The 16158-nt window shown below is 34.5% G+C and overlaps 1 protein-coding gene across 5 annotated transcripts in view; it reads left to right on the top strand.

Annotated features, from left to right (window-relative positions):
• The window catches only part of CDKL3 (cyclin dependent kinase like 3), an 87034-nt gene that overhangs the window by 53992 nt on the left and 16884 nt on the right, over positions 1 to 16158 (top strand). For 4 of the 5 annotated variants that reach the window (XM_074290913.1, XM_074290917.1, XM_074290915.1 and 1 more), the window contains 3 exons: positions 919 to 1081; positions 2382 to 2479; positions 7499 to 7740. In XM_074290913.1, coding sequence (XP_074147014.1) covers positions 919 to 1081; positions 2382 to 2479; positions 7499 to 7696 — 459 coding nt within the window. In that variant the 3' untranslated portion in view covers positions 7697 to 7740. Of the gene's footprint in view, positions 1 to 918; positions 1082 to 2381; positions 2480 to 7498; positions 7741 to 16158 lie in introns of those variants that run through there. The other variant, XM_074290916.1, reaches the window with a different exon arrangement.

The following is a 16158-nucleotide window of genomic DNA, read 5'->3' on the forward strand; positions in this document are numbered from 1 at the left end:
TTAAATCTACAGCAGAGCTTTTATACTTCTTTAAAGATCAGTAAACCTGACTCTTCCTCTTCGTCCTCCTCCTCCTCTTTTTCTTTCTCTTCCTTTTCCTTTTTCTCCTCTTCTCTTCCTTTTTCATCTTCCTTTTTAAAGGTACAGATGGAACTTTCAGGTCAGCTCTTTTTGTTTTCCCTCACTAAAATTATTACTAACTGGATTTCATAAAATAGTTGCTTACAAAAAAGTTTAATTGGAATAAATTAACAAAATGCACATCTCATTTTATATATTACATAGGAGGAAATCAAGCTATTCAAAACTGAAATGATTTGTACAGTAGTGAAATGTAAACAGTAGAACACAAGTTTCTGACTTCTGATAGTCATCCAGGGGTTCTCAAACTATGGCCCGCAGGCCAGATGTGGCCAGCAGAGGACGTTTATCTGTCCGGCCCCACCAGGTTATGACAAATGGGCTGAGGGGCGGAGACAAAGTATGAGTTTTTGTTTTTACTATAGCCTGGCCCTCCAACAGTCTGAGGGACAGCAAACTGGCCCCCTATTTAAAAAGTTTGAGGACCATTGGACATAATTTTTATGCCTACTATGGTTTTTTCACATTAAAAATTATCTCTTTCTCATAAGGTTCTATATGCAGAAACTTTAGTTTCTAAAATATTTATTAGAATTAGAACTGTCATACATTTCTCTATATCTTTTTTTCCCTTTATCCAATCCTGACTGTATCTTCTTGACACAGTCAGAAAATATGATAGTGAATTAGGTACTCTTTGGACTAATTTAAGAACAAAGAATCAGTTTAGCTGTTTTTCATGCAGATTCATGTGGATATAGAAGACTAACTTGGGGGTCTCTTCTCATCCTGTCATTTTATGAATAATCATATACATATATTTTTGTTATTATTCAGAATCAAACAGAGAAGAGCACACTTTATGAGCGAACAGCTCAAAATGACCAAATAACAAATGGGAACAAAAGGAAACTGAACCTTTTAAGGAATGATAAGAAAGAGATACATTTCCCAGAGCTGCCTTTCACAATACAGTCAAAAGAGATGAAAGGAATAGAAGGTATAAATTTATTGCTTAGGTCTCTACAGATTCAAATGGCATTGTTTATAAGACTTTTTAAAAAAGTAAAACCTTAATTTTGATATGTTGTTTATGGAAAAAAATTTACAAATATCCAAGAGATTCAAACTTATATGAGTTTTTAATTATTGGGATCTTGTCATATTTAAATAAAAATTAGAATATTCTCTCATTGATTAAATTTTAAAAGGGAGTTAGAAAAAGCTTTAAAAGATGGAATATTAGATCACTGATTTTTTTAATGATTTTTTTTATTATAGCTTTTCATTTACAAGATATATGCATGGGTAATTTTTCAGCATTGATAATTGCAAAACCTTTTGTTCCAGTTTTTCCCCTCCTTCCACCACCCCCTACATGCCCCAGATGGCAGGTAGACCAATACGTATAAAATATGTTAAAGTATAAGTTAAATACAATGTATGTATACATGTCCATACAGTTATTTTGCTGTACAAAAAGAATCGGACTTTGAAATTGTGTACAATTAACCTGTGAAGGAAATCAAAAATGCAGGTAGACAAAAAGAGAGGGATTAGAAATTCTATGTAGTGGTTCATAGTCATCTCCCAGAGTTCTTTCCCTGGGTGTAACTGGCTCAATTCATTACTGCTCTATTGGAACTGATTTGATTCATCAAATTATTGAAGAGGGCCACATCCATCAGAATTGTAGATCATTGCTTTTACTGCTAAATATGGCAAGGTAATATTCCTGGATTATTAGAACATTGGTTCTAGATTTTTATTTATCATATGGCTTGGAACAAATAACCCTAATCAGTTTCCCTCACACAGTGTAGAAATAAATACAGTATTTACTTAATACTTTTAGAAGTGTTCTGAGAATTAATGACAAGCTTTTTAATAAGCATTGAATTTCATAATGAAGTATGCTGCCTTTCATATAGCATTTATTTTATTAAGTTAAAGAACAGTGACATCTGGTGATAAATTACTGTAATAGCAATAATGTTATGCTTAGTACACAAGGAAACACATTCCTGAATTACTTATTTAAAAATTTAGCTCAGAACTTAAAAAGGAATATCTTGTATGTTATATTTAGCAGCATATTAGTTTTCTAGAAGAATAATTTATCTTTGCATATTTACTATCAGGAATAACAAACTAGATTTTAATATCTTGATAGTAAGCCAAGAAACTGAAAGTAAAAGACATTTTCATGCATTAGAATTTATTAGCAAAACCCATGAAAAGGAAAAAAAAAATTCAGGCTAGGAATTATAAATAGTAATGATTCTGTCTCTTTATAAAAGTTAAACAGATAAAGATGCTGAAGAGGGAACCAAAGAAAACTGACACATCTAAAATACCATCTTTACTTAATATGGATCAAAATCAGGAAAAACCAGAGGTAAAACTATTTTGTACATAGTTATTAGTAAGAAAGTCTTCTTGAGCATGTATTCATTTGGTCAGCTAGAAAGCTGGAAAATTATCAAATCCTAAATTCTTTTAACATTGGAAACAGATCATCATTTGCTTGGTTTAATAATTCCTTCACAAAAACTTCACTCTGATGCCCCATTGTGATGTGGAAGTAATGTTTTTGGAGTACAAACTCTGGTCTAGGTCCTAGAGTGGAGGGACAACTTGGAATATGGATTGATGACAGATTATATGTGATGGTCTAAAGACCAGTCTAGCAAAGTATCAGGGTTACTCTTTATCATAATTCTGCCTACCAGGTAATGAATTTTGGGAGACTACAATAGCTCATAGAGACCATTTGGTGTTAAGGCATGGGAGGAATTGGTGAAGAAAAGACTCACACTGATAAAATCATAGACCCCTTAAGCATTGAAGGATAAAAAGTTATTGACACAATTCTTACTATTGCATAGTGATTTCCAGCCACAATTAAATCAAAATGATTAAATTTGTATGGATTTTGTAGTATGCAGGAAAAATAGCACATTGAAAGTTACAGAGGCACACATAGTCACTAAGTGACTTTAGGGGACATGTAGAATAGTGTAAACTATGATTGGGCTCTCCATGAGCACATTTGTTAAAGAGACAAAGTTTGTCTGCTCACACCTCCTCCTCTTAATTGTAATCAAATTCTATCTTCTTCCCTACCTTTTTGTGTAGCAAGTATTGCCTTCATGGGAGACTTTTTTCTTAGCAAGCTCTCAGTATTCTCTATGAAATGTTAACCTGAAAAAAAGGGTATTATTTGAATTTTACTTATTGATACATGAAGACTAAAGAGCCTTCTAAACCTGAAGGAATGAATCTCTCAGAGTAGGAAATAATGGGAGTGATATTTTGAAGGGAAAGGGCTCTACCTGGTAGCTCTCAAAATCACATCAACTTCCTTGTATAGTCAGGGTGCTTTCATTTCTCATGTATCTACTTAAACAAGCAAAACTCGGATTCTCCTTATAGGATCTTTTCTTCCTTCAAAGCTCCAGAGGCATATCCTTATACTATTTGTGGATCTTTGTTGAAGAAATACGTTTAACGCAGTCATCCTACTTCTCTACAGATTAAACTGTTACAGTTAGGTTCTAACTTAACCCCTCTAATTCCCTAATGTAATATACTATGTTTCCAAATCCTATTGATTTTCTAGAATTAGATTGAACATTCTGATCTATTTTGAGGAAACCCCACATGATTTATTACAGCTATGGTAGCTATGTGGATTCATTATCCTATGGGATGCCTTAAATTGTCCAGGATATTTTATGACAGGAGCATATTTCCCAGGATTGTTCCACATCAGCCCATTATCTTTTACATAGCTATTTTTATTGTTAGACTCAGATTTTGGGTGTTTTCTCTCTTTACAACATGGATAAGCTGTAATACTCAAGGATATGCCTTGGTCTTGCATTTGTTATAAATCATGTATCCAATTTATATGTAGTTGGAGGTTGTTCAGAGAAAACCCTGATCAATTGAGTGCTCCCCATCTATTTGATGAAGTTATTGAGCATGACCATTTAAGGGAAAGGGGCATCTTCAATGGAGATGGACATGCAATTTGTCTTGCCTGAGGAATGTGTGCTTTGCTGAGACGACTGAGAAATTCTTGTTTGGTCCCTATCACTATAAGGATTGCATCAATGATAACCAGCAGCTTCAAGACTAGAGGATCTGTCCACTCTATGGTCTATAAGGAGAGCAAAGGAAAATGGTTCTACTCACCTCTTTGATTTTTCTAGTTTCCTCTCTCTGAGAAGGAGAAAAAAAATATTTCTCTTCCCTCACCCAGTGGCATTGGTGGCTTTCTTGAGAGGCATGTAATAGTGCCAATTGGCTTATGCTTGTTTATGTTTTTATTATTATTTATATTGTTTATTACTATTTATATTGTTTATGTTTTTATGTTGCCTGAGCAAGGACCTGAGGTCCCTATTGCCCTCTTTAGACCATTTCATTCTCTTTAGAGTAAGTCAGCAACCAGCAATCTTGAGAGGAGCTCAGGGAGTTGAGAATTCCAATTTCAGGCATTAGCCAAAGTGAGAAGGATTTCTCCAAGGAGAAGGCCAACACAAAGATCATTCAAGGACTAAAGAAAGCCATTCATGGACTTTGTGAATTATTAAAATATTGTAGAGAGGTGAATATTAAATATTTGTCCATCCATCCCACCAAGGGCCTTTACCTTGGAGTGGTAGTATAATGAGTGTAATAGACCCAAAAGAATTGGGACAACCATTTTGCCTCACTTTTCTTATAGACCACAAATGCGGACTCTTTCCTTTTATTAGCCAATCATCTTTGGCACAACTTTTCAAGCTATAGGGATTAATCGAGAATCATGGTATCATTCCAGTAAAGCATGTATCCCTCAACAAGAAATCAGAGCATATGTCTAGCTCCATCAGTGGTACTCTTTTTCTTTTTTTTTTCTTTTTTAAATTTTAAAATTTTTTTATTTATAAGTTTTTTTGACAGTATATATGCATGAGTAATTTTTTTTATAACATTATCCCTTGTATTCATTTTTCCAAATTATCCCCTCCCTCCCTCCACTCCCTCCCCCCCGATGGCAGGTAATCCCATACATTTTACATGTGTTACAATATAACCTAGATACAATATATGTGTGTAAATCCCATTTTCTTGTTGCACATTAAGTATTAGATTCCGAAGGTGTAAGTAACCTGGGTAGATAGACAGTAGTGCTAACAATTTACATTCACTTCCCAGTGTTCCTTCTCTGGGTGTAGTAGTTTCTGTGCATCATTGATCAACTGGAAGTGAGTTGGATCTTCTTTATGTTGAAGATATAATGGTACTCTTTTTCTGACAGATTCATATACTATAATTTTATCTGGTAGCGTTGAGATTCTCAGTTCAACTTCTCTTCCACTAATTAAATATTTGCTGCCCTAATAAATCAATCTAGGGTTCTTTCAGCCTACTTTTTCATATTCCTAATTCTGGATTACTCTCTGAGGAACCTGAGAGGCTCAGACATTGTCTTTTTAATTCCTTCTCCTAAAAATTCTCAGCAGATTTCATATAGCATGATTATTAAATCCTTCCTAAGTGCCATATAAAAATTCCCATCAATGTCTATTCAGCCCAAATTAAAAGTTTTTGTGAGAACCTAGACCTACTATAGCTAGCAAGCCTGGAGATTATACTCATTCCCAAATATACAGTTATACAAACCACATTTTTAAAAGCTGCCATAGGTTACCATCTATCTTATTGCTTAAAGGATTTATTTGGACCCCAAATAATTGGGAATGAGCAAAATTAAAACAATAGTTAGCCATAGCAAAATCAAAAAGGAAAAGGAAAAATAAAAACAAGCTTCCTCCTTACTAGGGAAAAATCTAGTCCTAAATTATTTCCCAGAGCATGTACAGTTCTTCCAATAGGGATTAGAAGCTTGGGATTGACTAAATACTGAAGTGAGAAACCAAACTACTCTGGGTAAAAGTTACTCTCATGGAACCCCATAGAAGATAACTAATAAATCTCTGCAATGGGATTCATCTAAAAACTAGGACAATCCAAATAAAGATCCTGATAAAAATTTCCCCAATCATATTTTGCAAATGCATAAGGCACCTAAAATTTCTTACAAGCATCCCAGCAAAAATGCAGGGCATTCCAAAGAGGTGTAAACTTACTCCAACCTAAACCTATAAATAAACTTAAACTATATATAAACTTACTCTAACTTACTAAAAGAGACATTCCAAAAAGAAATCACAGAAAAATTCCAAAGCAAAATGTAACTCTGCAAAGGGATTAAGCATTTGGAGCTAATTAGAACAAGTTTATGAGGTATATCTTGATGTTCAGGAGGCCCCCCTCGTAGGTGAGGGGGGCCTCTAGGCTCCTCTAGACAGATTCATAATGGGAGGGGATAACCCCAAAGAAAAGTTTTTCTCTCTCTCTGCATCTGCCCTCTGGCCCAGGATAGAACTCTAAAACAAATTTAGTAATATCTTTCATCTAAAATTTCTTCAAAATGGGACAACATTTTCCCTTTAAGAAAAGCAGTCTGTGTGTGTGTGTGTGTGTGTGTGTGTGTGTGTGTGTGTGTGTATGTGTGTGTGTGTGTGAGTATGTGTGTGTGTGTGTGTGTGTATGTGTGTGTGTGTGTGTGTGTTATATAGACGAGAGTTTATTTCCTCTGCCTCAGCAAATGCTTAACATATAAAAGACAAGAATATAGCAAGAAGTACAGAAAATATACAGCATCTCAAACAAAGAATTACACTCCCCCTAAAAGCCCTTTGTTGAATGGCTGGACATATATTTCACTTTCACCTTAGACCTGAACTGTTTGAACAATTCAAAAGGTCCAGACTTCCTGGTCAGCCAGTGCATTGACTTGTTTAGTCCTTCAACCACAGGTTAACTCTTAAGTGGTGGCCTTTTTTCTTTGGGAAGCTATTCTCTCTCTAGTCAGCTGATGCTTGAATCTGGAACTCTGGAGCTCTCGACCCATGAGGTTACCACTAAGACTAGAAGAATCTTCTTCACAGGATTGCTGGTTGCTGGTCTGTGCTCAGGAAAGGAAACAGGCAGAAAGCATCGAGAGACGCCAGGTCCTGTCTCAGGCTACCATGGCAAGCCTAAGCTGATCACAATTATCATATGCTTTCTTTTTTTTTTTTTTTAATTCAGGTTTATTTTCAGCATCAAATCTCTTCCTCTCACGACTTGCTCTCTCTCCTTCCCCCCCTTTTCCTTGAGAAAACAAGAAAAACGATCCCCTTCTCTAGCCTTGCTGGAAGTCCAAGGGAGAAAAAGTGCTCAAAGAGGTCCAAAAAAGAAGGGCCCTAAAGAGGTGGGCGGAACCATTTTCCTTTGCTTTTCTTAGAGACCACAGAGTGGGTAGCCCCTTCTGATTCACAGATTTCAGTTATATTTGATACACCATCCCCCCCCACAGGGACCAATCAGGAATGTCTGTGTTATCTCAGCAAAGTGCACATCCTTCAGCAAGAGACCAGAGAGCAGGTCCAACTTTACTGGAAGGGCTCAGTTGATCAGAATTTCCCCTGTTCAGACCCCTGCTACATGTGGAACAAGAGACATTGTCGGTGGAAATCTTTTTAGTTTTCTCCAAAAAAATTCAAACTGGTTTTAAACATTGAAACAGGTGTCTTTTATTACATGATCTTTTGTATGTGATGTTTGCATTTTATTTTGAATGGTGGATAAATTAAGGGACACAGGGTTATATGGAATTAAGGTGCAACAAATTAATGATGAAATGCATGTGTTTTTTAACACGTTGGACCAATAATGTTTCACAGAATTAAACTTCTACACCTTTCAAAAGAAGAAATGGGGCAACTAGGTGATAGAGTGGATAAAGCACCAGCACTGGAATGAGGAGGACCTGAGTTCAAATCGGCCTCAAACACTTACTAGTGGTGTGACCCTAGGCAAATCCTTTAACCCTGATAGTCTCTAAAAGAAGGTGGTGGAGACAATTAAAGTTTTCAAAGATATCAGTTATTTCTATAATGAGTCTAAACAGAAATGGGAGGAAAGGAAGATCATTTTCCCTTCCGTGATTTGGAAATTATCCTGAAAGGATAATTATCTTTAAAAACAAAAACAAAAACAAACACACAAACAAACCAAAAAACCCGACCTTGGACCAAGTTGTAGTTTTATTTCAGTCAGAAGTCATTGATACAAGTTGTAGTTTATTTGCCCTCTGCACTTTGAAAGACAGTGCCAAATGACTGCATTTGTACCAGCAGTAAACTATGATGAAAAAAAAAGGCTATTTCCAAATGCTTTTAATAAATTAATGTTAGAATTTAAAAAAATATAAGAAACTTTTAGACCTGTAATTTGTCACTTAGAATGAGATGGGAATATAACATGCTTTTTGGACCTTCGTTCCCTTTTCCCCTCTCTCCCCCTGAGAAACATTGACAATTTATTCTATCCCTGGCATTTATGTTGTCTGATTTGAATCACTTAATCATATTCCACATCGGTAAAGTGCAAATTATAATCTAATATTTAACTCTAAAGATATGGGCATGTGTGGAGGTGCATTAACTGTCTCAGGCTACTACACGTGTGTTGAAGCTCCATGGGCCTAGGACCTGAAAATCTTTATGTACTTCCTTCAGCACCTTCAGCATGGAGTGACAGAAGACAGGAAGTCTAAAACTCATAGTAATCTTAATTGTGATTAATGAGGATAAAGACAGAATTTTGCTCATATTTTAAGTGATTTTAAGTGATGAAAAAGTGGGAAAACACAAATGAACACAGTACTGGGGTCTCCTGACCCCAATATAAATGACTTAACAATAATACACATTTAATTGTCTTGTTCAGTTTAATTCCATACACATTTATTAAGCATCTGCTATGTACATGGCACTGAATTAGGAGATGGGGAGATAAAGATAAAACACATCATGTCCTCAGGGAGATACAGTCTTTGTGCAATAACTCACAAGTGCAAAATAATTTTTTAAATTTCTCTTTGGCTATCTTCAACCAGCCAAAGAATCAACATTCTCTCAATTAAGGGCCCTTTTATATTTACTTTTTTAGAATATAGGAATTACATTTAAAAAATTACATAAACCTTCCAGATGTAGAGTAGAAAATGTAGTACCTGAGATCTTTTAACTATAGTTAAAAAAAAGTCCTTTTTTATAAACATTGAACATACACAGATGCTGACTAGAGAATTCTATAGATACATCATAGCCCCAGTATCATTATGTGCATGTTCACCCAAATTGGTTTGAAAAATTACTGATTAATAAATTATTCATATTTTCCTAATTTGAACATTAATTTATAAAAATTGATTGACAGGTGCATCTTAATAAAAAAAACTGCAGCTTACATTGTTATAGGATTTGATGTGATCATCTATCTTCTCAACTTTGTGTTTTTGATGGTCATTCTTAGCATTAGGTTCAGTAATGAGGAAGAAAAAGTTCCCAAATTTCTAATAAGATAAGATCATCATTTCTGGAAACATCAAATATTGCTGAACAAAACAATAGAGTCGACAAGCATGGAACACAATTTTTGTTTCTGCACATGGAAATATTAGCAGTTAAACACACTATAGATTTTAAGTTTTAGAAAAAGTGAAAAATACAAATTCTGGTGTCTCTTGATCCTATCAGCATGCTAATCGTTTAGTAAAGTATAAATGATTTAATAATAACATAAGCAGGGTTTCAACAGCAGATAATTTCCATTCTTACCCCTGGTCCATACTAGTTAGGTTTTTAATTTTAGGGAGAAAAGCCCACTGTGAAGGGAAGAATTTGAAAAGAAAGATTTTTCTCATTGCAGTAGCTTTTGTATTCAAATAACTCTAACAAGGGAAAAATTTGACAATTTAAAAAATTTTTATTTTATTTTTTTGAGTTTGGCAATTTTAATATTAAAATCTACACCCTTTTTATTTTGTGTACAATAGAAACATAATGTGAGTTGTGAAGACAGCTAGCTATCTGAATATCTGCCAACTCTTTGTTTTCTTAGCAAAATTGTACTGTTTTCTACTTTCTCCTTCAGAAGAGCTCTCTTTATGTTAAGTTTTGAAATGGACACAAATCCTTTAATTAGATATATACAGTATTGATGATTTCTGCCCTTTGATAATCACACAGCCCTAAGAATTAAATTCTGTTTTACATTCAGGCTTACTGAAGTATGTGTAAGTACTTGGTGACTATTTAATCCATTGTTCTAAAAAAAAAAAAAACACCCAATAACTAACATATATTGCCGTTACCATTGGTTAAAATATATTCTGATGTTCAACAATAAAAATGGATAAAATATCTGAAATGATATGATACAAAATCTTAATGAAATTCTGTTGTCATCTTAAACACTTTCTAGTGCAATTCAAAGCTGTGAATGGTTTCCCTTTGACTATATATAATTTTTACATTATGCAAAATCCCTTCACTACTCCACAGTGTGACTCATATAAAATAGTATTAAAATCCAGAGGAAATATCTCACCAAAAAGCAAGACTATATTATTCCTAAGCATAATAAAATAATCTCTGATAATTTTTCAGAACTGTATTTGATTCTGGAGGCAGATAATTGAGATTCAGGATGATTCTCACAATATATAAAGGTTTAAATGTGGAGAAAACTAGTAAGAATCAGTGCTGATTGTACTAGATCACTGAGATAGTTTGAAAGCAATGGTATGTACAAAAGTACTTTCTCCTTATCCTCTTTTGTCAATAACTGATTAATATATAATCAAGGGAGAAGAGCACCATATGTTTAGTGAGTGGCCGGTAACTTGCCTTTTCAGAGACTCAGATGGTCTAGTTTTAGACCCACTTGTTTACTGTATACCCACCTATGTTTGAAATGTATTATCTTCCCCATTTTGTAGTGTAGATCAATTTACTTAAAATTGATTTGTAACATAGTCTCAAGTTTATTCATTAAATAGTTCATAAACAATGTGTGTGCTTATAAAAATGAATTGGAATGTTTTCCTTATCTTGGAAATAATAAATGAAAAATTTTGTACCCACAGGTTAATGTAAAAATCATAGAAGAAAATAGTTTCATTCAGTTCTGTTTTATTATCTCTTTTCAACTAAAAGTTTTTGTTAGAATTAAATTTAAAATCATGTAACTAGAATGCCCTTCCAAATAAGTATATTCTTAACCTTAGATAGACAATCTATCCTTGGAAAATTAAGGTTATTCAAAAGAAATACACAGTAGTATAAGTCTGCTAGTTTGCCCACATCTTTACCATGTGCAGAAACCATGAGATCAGGTATCTTTACTGGTAACAGTAACTTCATTTCTCAGTTATGATAATTAAAGGTATAAAGGGTGAGTTTTTTTGCATTAAAAAAAGTTATGCTGCAGTTTTAAATCTTAGGTACAAAGATGCTTGGCAATTTTTTAAACTGTCAATTGTCTCAAAAAGTGGAAATATTTTTTAGATTGGATAAAATTTAGTTGTTAAAAGATATTACTGGTGACCTTTGAGAGAGCAGTAAATTATGTATTGAGGCCAAATTGTAAACAAAGAGTGGTCAGAAAAGAAGTGGAAGCATGGATATAAGCATAAGTTAGAAAAACATTTTAAAATTAGAGTAGCATATAAACTTAAGGGCTGCTTTCCTTTTGTCTTTGTTTTCTCGAAGCCTAACATAGTAGTTTACACATAGTAAGCACCTAGTAGATTTTTGTTGAATTGATATCTAATGGATAGAATTTCTCATTCATTAAGTTTACAGATAAAACTACAAGCAGATGGAAATTAGACATTTAATTCCACCTTAATTAAGTTTTTTAAATGGTGTCTCAAAAAGAAAAAGGAAATATCAATGTGGGATTAGGGAATGATAAGTAAATGATTCAAATGAGAGGTGAAAAGGGAATTTATGTAAACATGAAAAAAAATTTAAGTTACTGGGCATGGCTTCTCTTATTCTGGACCTTTCTCTTTATTTGCTAGACTATTTTGTAATAGAAATTAGGCAATAATATGGAACACTAAATATCAGTGAGAAATTACTTCTATATATGTAGGAATCTAGATAAATATGTATTTAGAAAAAAAATAATGCCCTCTTATCAGGATTCAATTTGCCAAACATACCAAATTAGATGGAATTAAATGACTTTGCTTCCAGAGGTGGCAGATTTCCCCCTCTTTAGAGTTTTTTAAGCAAAAGTTGGACAGCTGGTAGTTGGATACAGTATAGTTGGGATTCCATATATGAGTTGCACTAAAAAGTTCTTGAGATTTCTTCTCTCAAATTCCATGATTCTGTGAATAAAATAATTTTAAAGTTTTGGATTATCTTCATTAATGATTTTAATATGTATAATCTTATAGAATTTAATGACGTTTCTATTAAGAAAATTGTAAAATCTTAGAACTGGAGACCGCAGAGGCCATCCCATCCTACCAAATGAAGAATCAAGTTGGATCTGGCAAAACATGCCAATAAATAGTCATCCAGCTCAAGGACCTCCCAGGAGGGGAACTCACAAAATTATCATTAAAGAATAAGAAATCATCTGTTTCACTTTTGGCAAAGAAAAAAATCTCAGAAGATATCTAAATATATAACATACTGATCCCATTTCTCAAAATCCTTAACTAATTCCTTCTCTCCAAGTATAGTATAGCACTGACAATATTACTTTTGCTGCTTCTGATGGTCTTATATAAATGTTTTCCACCATGTTCCCTCAAATTCCTACATTCCCTCATGTGTGTGTGTGTATATATATATATATATATATAAATTTGAATGAACCTTTCCAAAGATTTATTTCAGCTTGTGTTCTATCTCATCAAGTCTCACCTATAGCTATGAGGTTAAATTTGCCTTTATGTTAAGATTCCTAGTTTGTATACATATGTACATAACCATCTGAATACAGGAGGGATTCAAATACTGAATGAAGCAGTATTTGTTTTGGATTTTAAAGGAAGGGTTAGAATTCCACTGGCAAAAAAAGAAGATATTATAGGCACAGTGAACAATTTAAGAAAAGGCAAAGGAATGGGAAAGCATAAGGTATATTTCAGGAGCAGATTATAATCCAGTTTGGTTTTAGTATATGGGATGTGGAGGAAAATACTATAAGATAAAGCTGGAAAGTTGGTTGGATTAACAGCTTGAAGAAAGCCTTGAATGTCAGAGGGAAGAGTTTAAATTTTATTTGGCAGGCAGTATAAAATCATTGAAATTTTTTGAGGAGTTACATGACCAGATCTGTGCATGAGAGAGATTATCTTGGTAGCTATATAAAGGACAGGACTGAGGGGTGGAGTCAGTGAAAGTAGACTTGTTATAAATAATAGTCTGGAACAATAATTATGACTTCTACTAGTGTGGGAGAAGTGGAAATAAGATTATGAGAAATTGTGGTGATAGAACTGATAAAGCCTGATCAATATATATGAAATATGAGGGGAAATGAATTAAAGATAAATACTATAAATACTAAATGAGTTAAAGATAATACTATACTTTCAAGCATGAGCAACTAGATGATAGATAGCCTAATAGAAACAATGCAAACAAAGCAAAGGGAGTTACTTCAATAGACATGACAAGTTCATAATATCCTTGATCAAAACAAAAACATGTAACTCATAGATCAGAGGGAGAAGTACTTTATTTACATGGTCAGTGGTATAAGGAAAGGCATGGAAATGAGAAAAAAATAGGATGAGATTTGTTAGGATTACAAGGTGATAACTCAGGTTATCTAAACAGTTCTCTAGCTCAGAGTTCACACCTCTAGACTTCTGAAAAGGAGTTTATACCTTTAAAAGGAGTTCTGAAAAGGAGTTTGCACAACCTTTAAAAGAAGCAAGTTCATTGGTTGAAGTTTTTCCCACAAGCCCCTGAGTTCTCACAAGCCCATTCTCTGTGAGGATAAAAGAAGACAACATTGGGCCTGGGACAAGCAGTCTAGATGAACAAGAGCTGGAGGAGATTCAGACCCAGGATTCAGGAAGAAGAGGATTCAAGATTCTATCTTCGCTCTGGCTGGAGGCTCCAGAAGCTAGCTTCCCAAGAAACCTGCTCACAGAGGAAAAGATTTTACAGAAAAGAGATCTCCTCCCAGAGAAGGATTATAACTTAGAGACGACAGGACCTTTACATTTTGGCGCTCAACATGGGGCAAGGACTTATTCTGAGCCCTTCAGAGGAGCTAGCACAGACCTTCACATTTTGGCGCCCAAACAGAGACAAACAAGATCCTGATTCCAGTGGAAAAGTCTCTCTGACCCAGAAGCGTGAGTAACAAGTAAACTTTGTTAAAGAGCTAAAGTAGAATTTCAGTGAAATGTTTAGACAACAGCTTTCTGTTTCTGTTCAAGGAAAATGTTTAGAGAGTATTATCAAGGTTATGAAAAGCCAAGGATTGATTATAATTTTGGAGGAGATTACTGAACTTTTAAAAACTCTGCAGGTCATATGTCCTTGTTTTTCTCTGGAAAAAGAATTGGACCCAGATGAGTGGAAATTAGTAGGAGAACACTATGATTACAAACCAAACTTAATTTCCAAAGATACACTTCATACCTACAATTTAATCCAAGTGGCTTTAAAAATTGTTAAACTAAAGGAAAAGAAGAAAGAGCCAGAGGGGGAGGATGCAACTAAACTAGCTGAAGAGGATGAATCAGATAACAATGGAGTTAAGTACTTTTCTGAACAACAGGAGCATTTCCCACCTCCTCTTTGTACTACACCTACTGAATAGGCTGAATCAGTAATTATATTTACGTCTCCTGGTTAATAAGTAAGAGCTAGCATGATAGCAAATAATTCATTCTGCTGAATGGACTTAAAAGGAGTCCTGACTACTCTCTTTATGGTTAAATCATGAGAGTATACAGCACAAATATTTTCTTTGGAGGCATCTGTAAAGATTGTTGGTCCTTTAAGAGGAACCTTAGAAACCTTTTCTTCAAAAATCCATTGCCAATTATGTAGTAGCCGAGTAATCTTTAATGGAGATCCATGTGCAAAATTTGGAGCTGTGGCCACTAAAATTTGCCATTCTGGGATGGTCTCACAGCATACATTAATTTGTGCATTAGTATAGAATGTGTATGTTTTTTCAGGACTTATTCCAGATAATTGTACTACTCTCTTAATGGCCTTTAATAAAATCCTAGCAACAAGCACTGGGTAAGGAGTAAGGCTTTGTTCTGGTTGTGCTGGAAGGTTCACCCACTCAATCACTCTGTCTCCTTGATGAAGGACTGCTGTGGGTGCCTCTTGTGTAGCAAAAACTGATATTTCCAAGGGTTTTTGAGTGACTCTCTCAACCACATTGGATAAAGCCAGTTCAACTTCTCTCAAAGCCTCTTGTGCTTCTTTTGTAAGCTGGCGTGGTGAATTTAAAGCACTGTCTCCCCTTAAAATGTCATATAGAGGTTGTAGTTGATTGGTAGTTAAGCCTAACACTGGACGCATCCATTGGATATCTCCTATTAATTTTTGGAAATCATTTAAGGTGTCCAACTTCTCTGTTCTTAAAGAAAGCTTTTGTACTGTGTCTTAGGGTATACTTCATATCCTAAATATTGAAAAGGAGCATGTTTTTGAATTTTTTTCTGTATCTATATGCAGTTTGTAGTACTTTAGTGTTTCCATGGTCTTTTGTAGACATGCTTCTAACATTTGTTCCTCAGTTGCACATCCCAAAATATCATCCATATAATGTAACAATATTACTTTTGGAAAGGCTTTTCTTACTGGAGCAAGAGCAGCAGCAACATACATTTGGCACATAGTAGGGGCTGTTTTTCATTCCCTGTGGCAAAACTGTCCATTCATATCTTTTTTAAGGCTCAGCCAAATTAACACTAGGCACTGAAAAAGCAAATCTTTTCATATCCTCCTTATCTAGAGGGATAGAATAGAAACAATCCTTAATGTCTATAACCCAAAGAGGCCATTCTCTTGGCAACTGAGTAGGAGATGGAAGTCCAGGCTGAAGAGTTCCCATAGTTTCCATCTGTTCATTTACTCTTCTTAGATCAGTTAACATCCTCCATTTTCCAGATTTCTTTTTCACCAC

Source organism: Sminthopsis crassicaudata, chromosome 2, assembly GCF_048593235.1.
Source record: "Sminthopsis crassicaudata isolate SCR6 chromosome 2, ASM4859323v1, whole genome shotgun sequence".
In the NCBI taxonomy this organism is placed as follows: domain Eukaryota; kingdom Metazoa; phylum Chordata; class Mammalia; order Dasyuromorphia; family Dasyuridae; genus Sminthopsis; species Sminthopsis crassicaudata.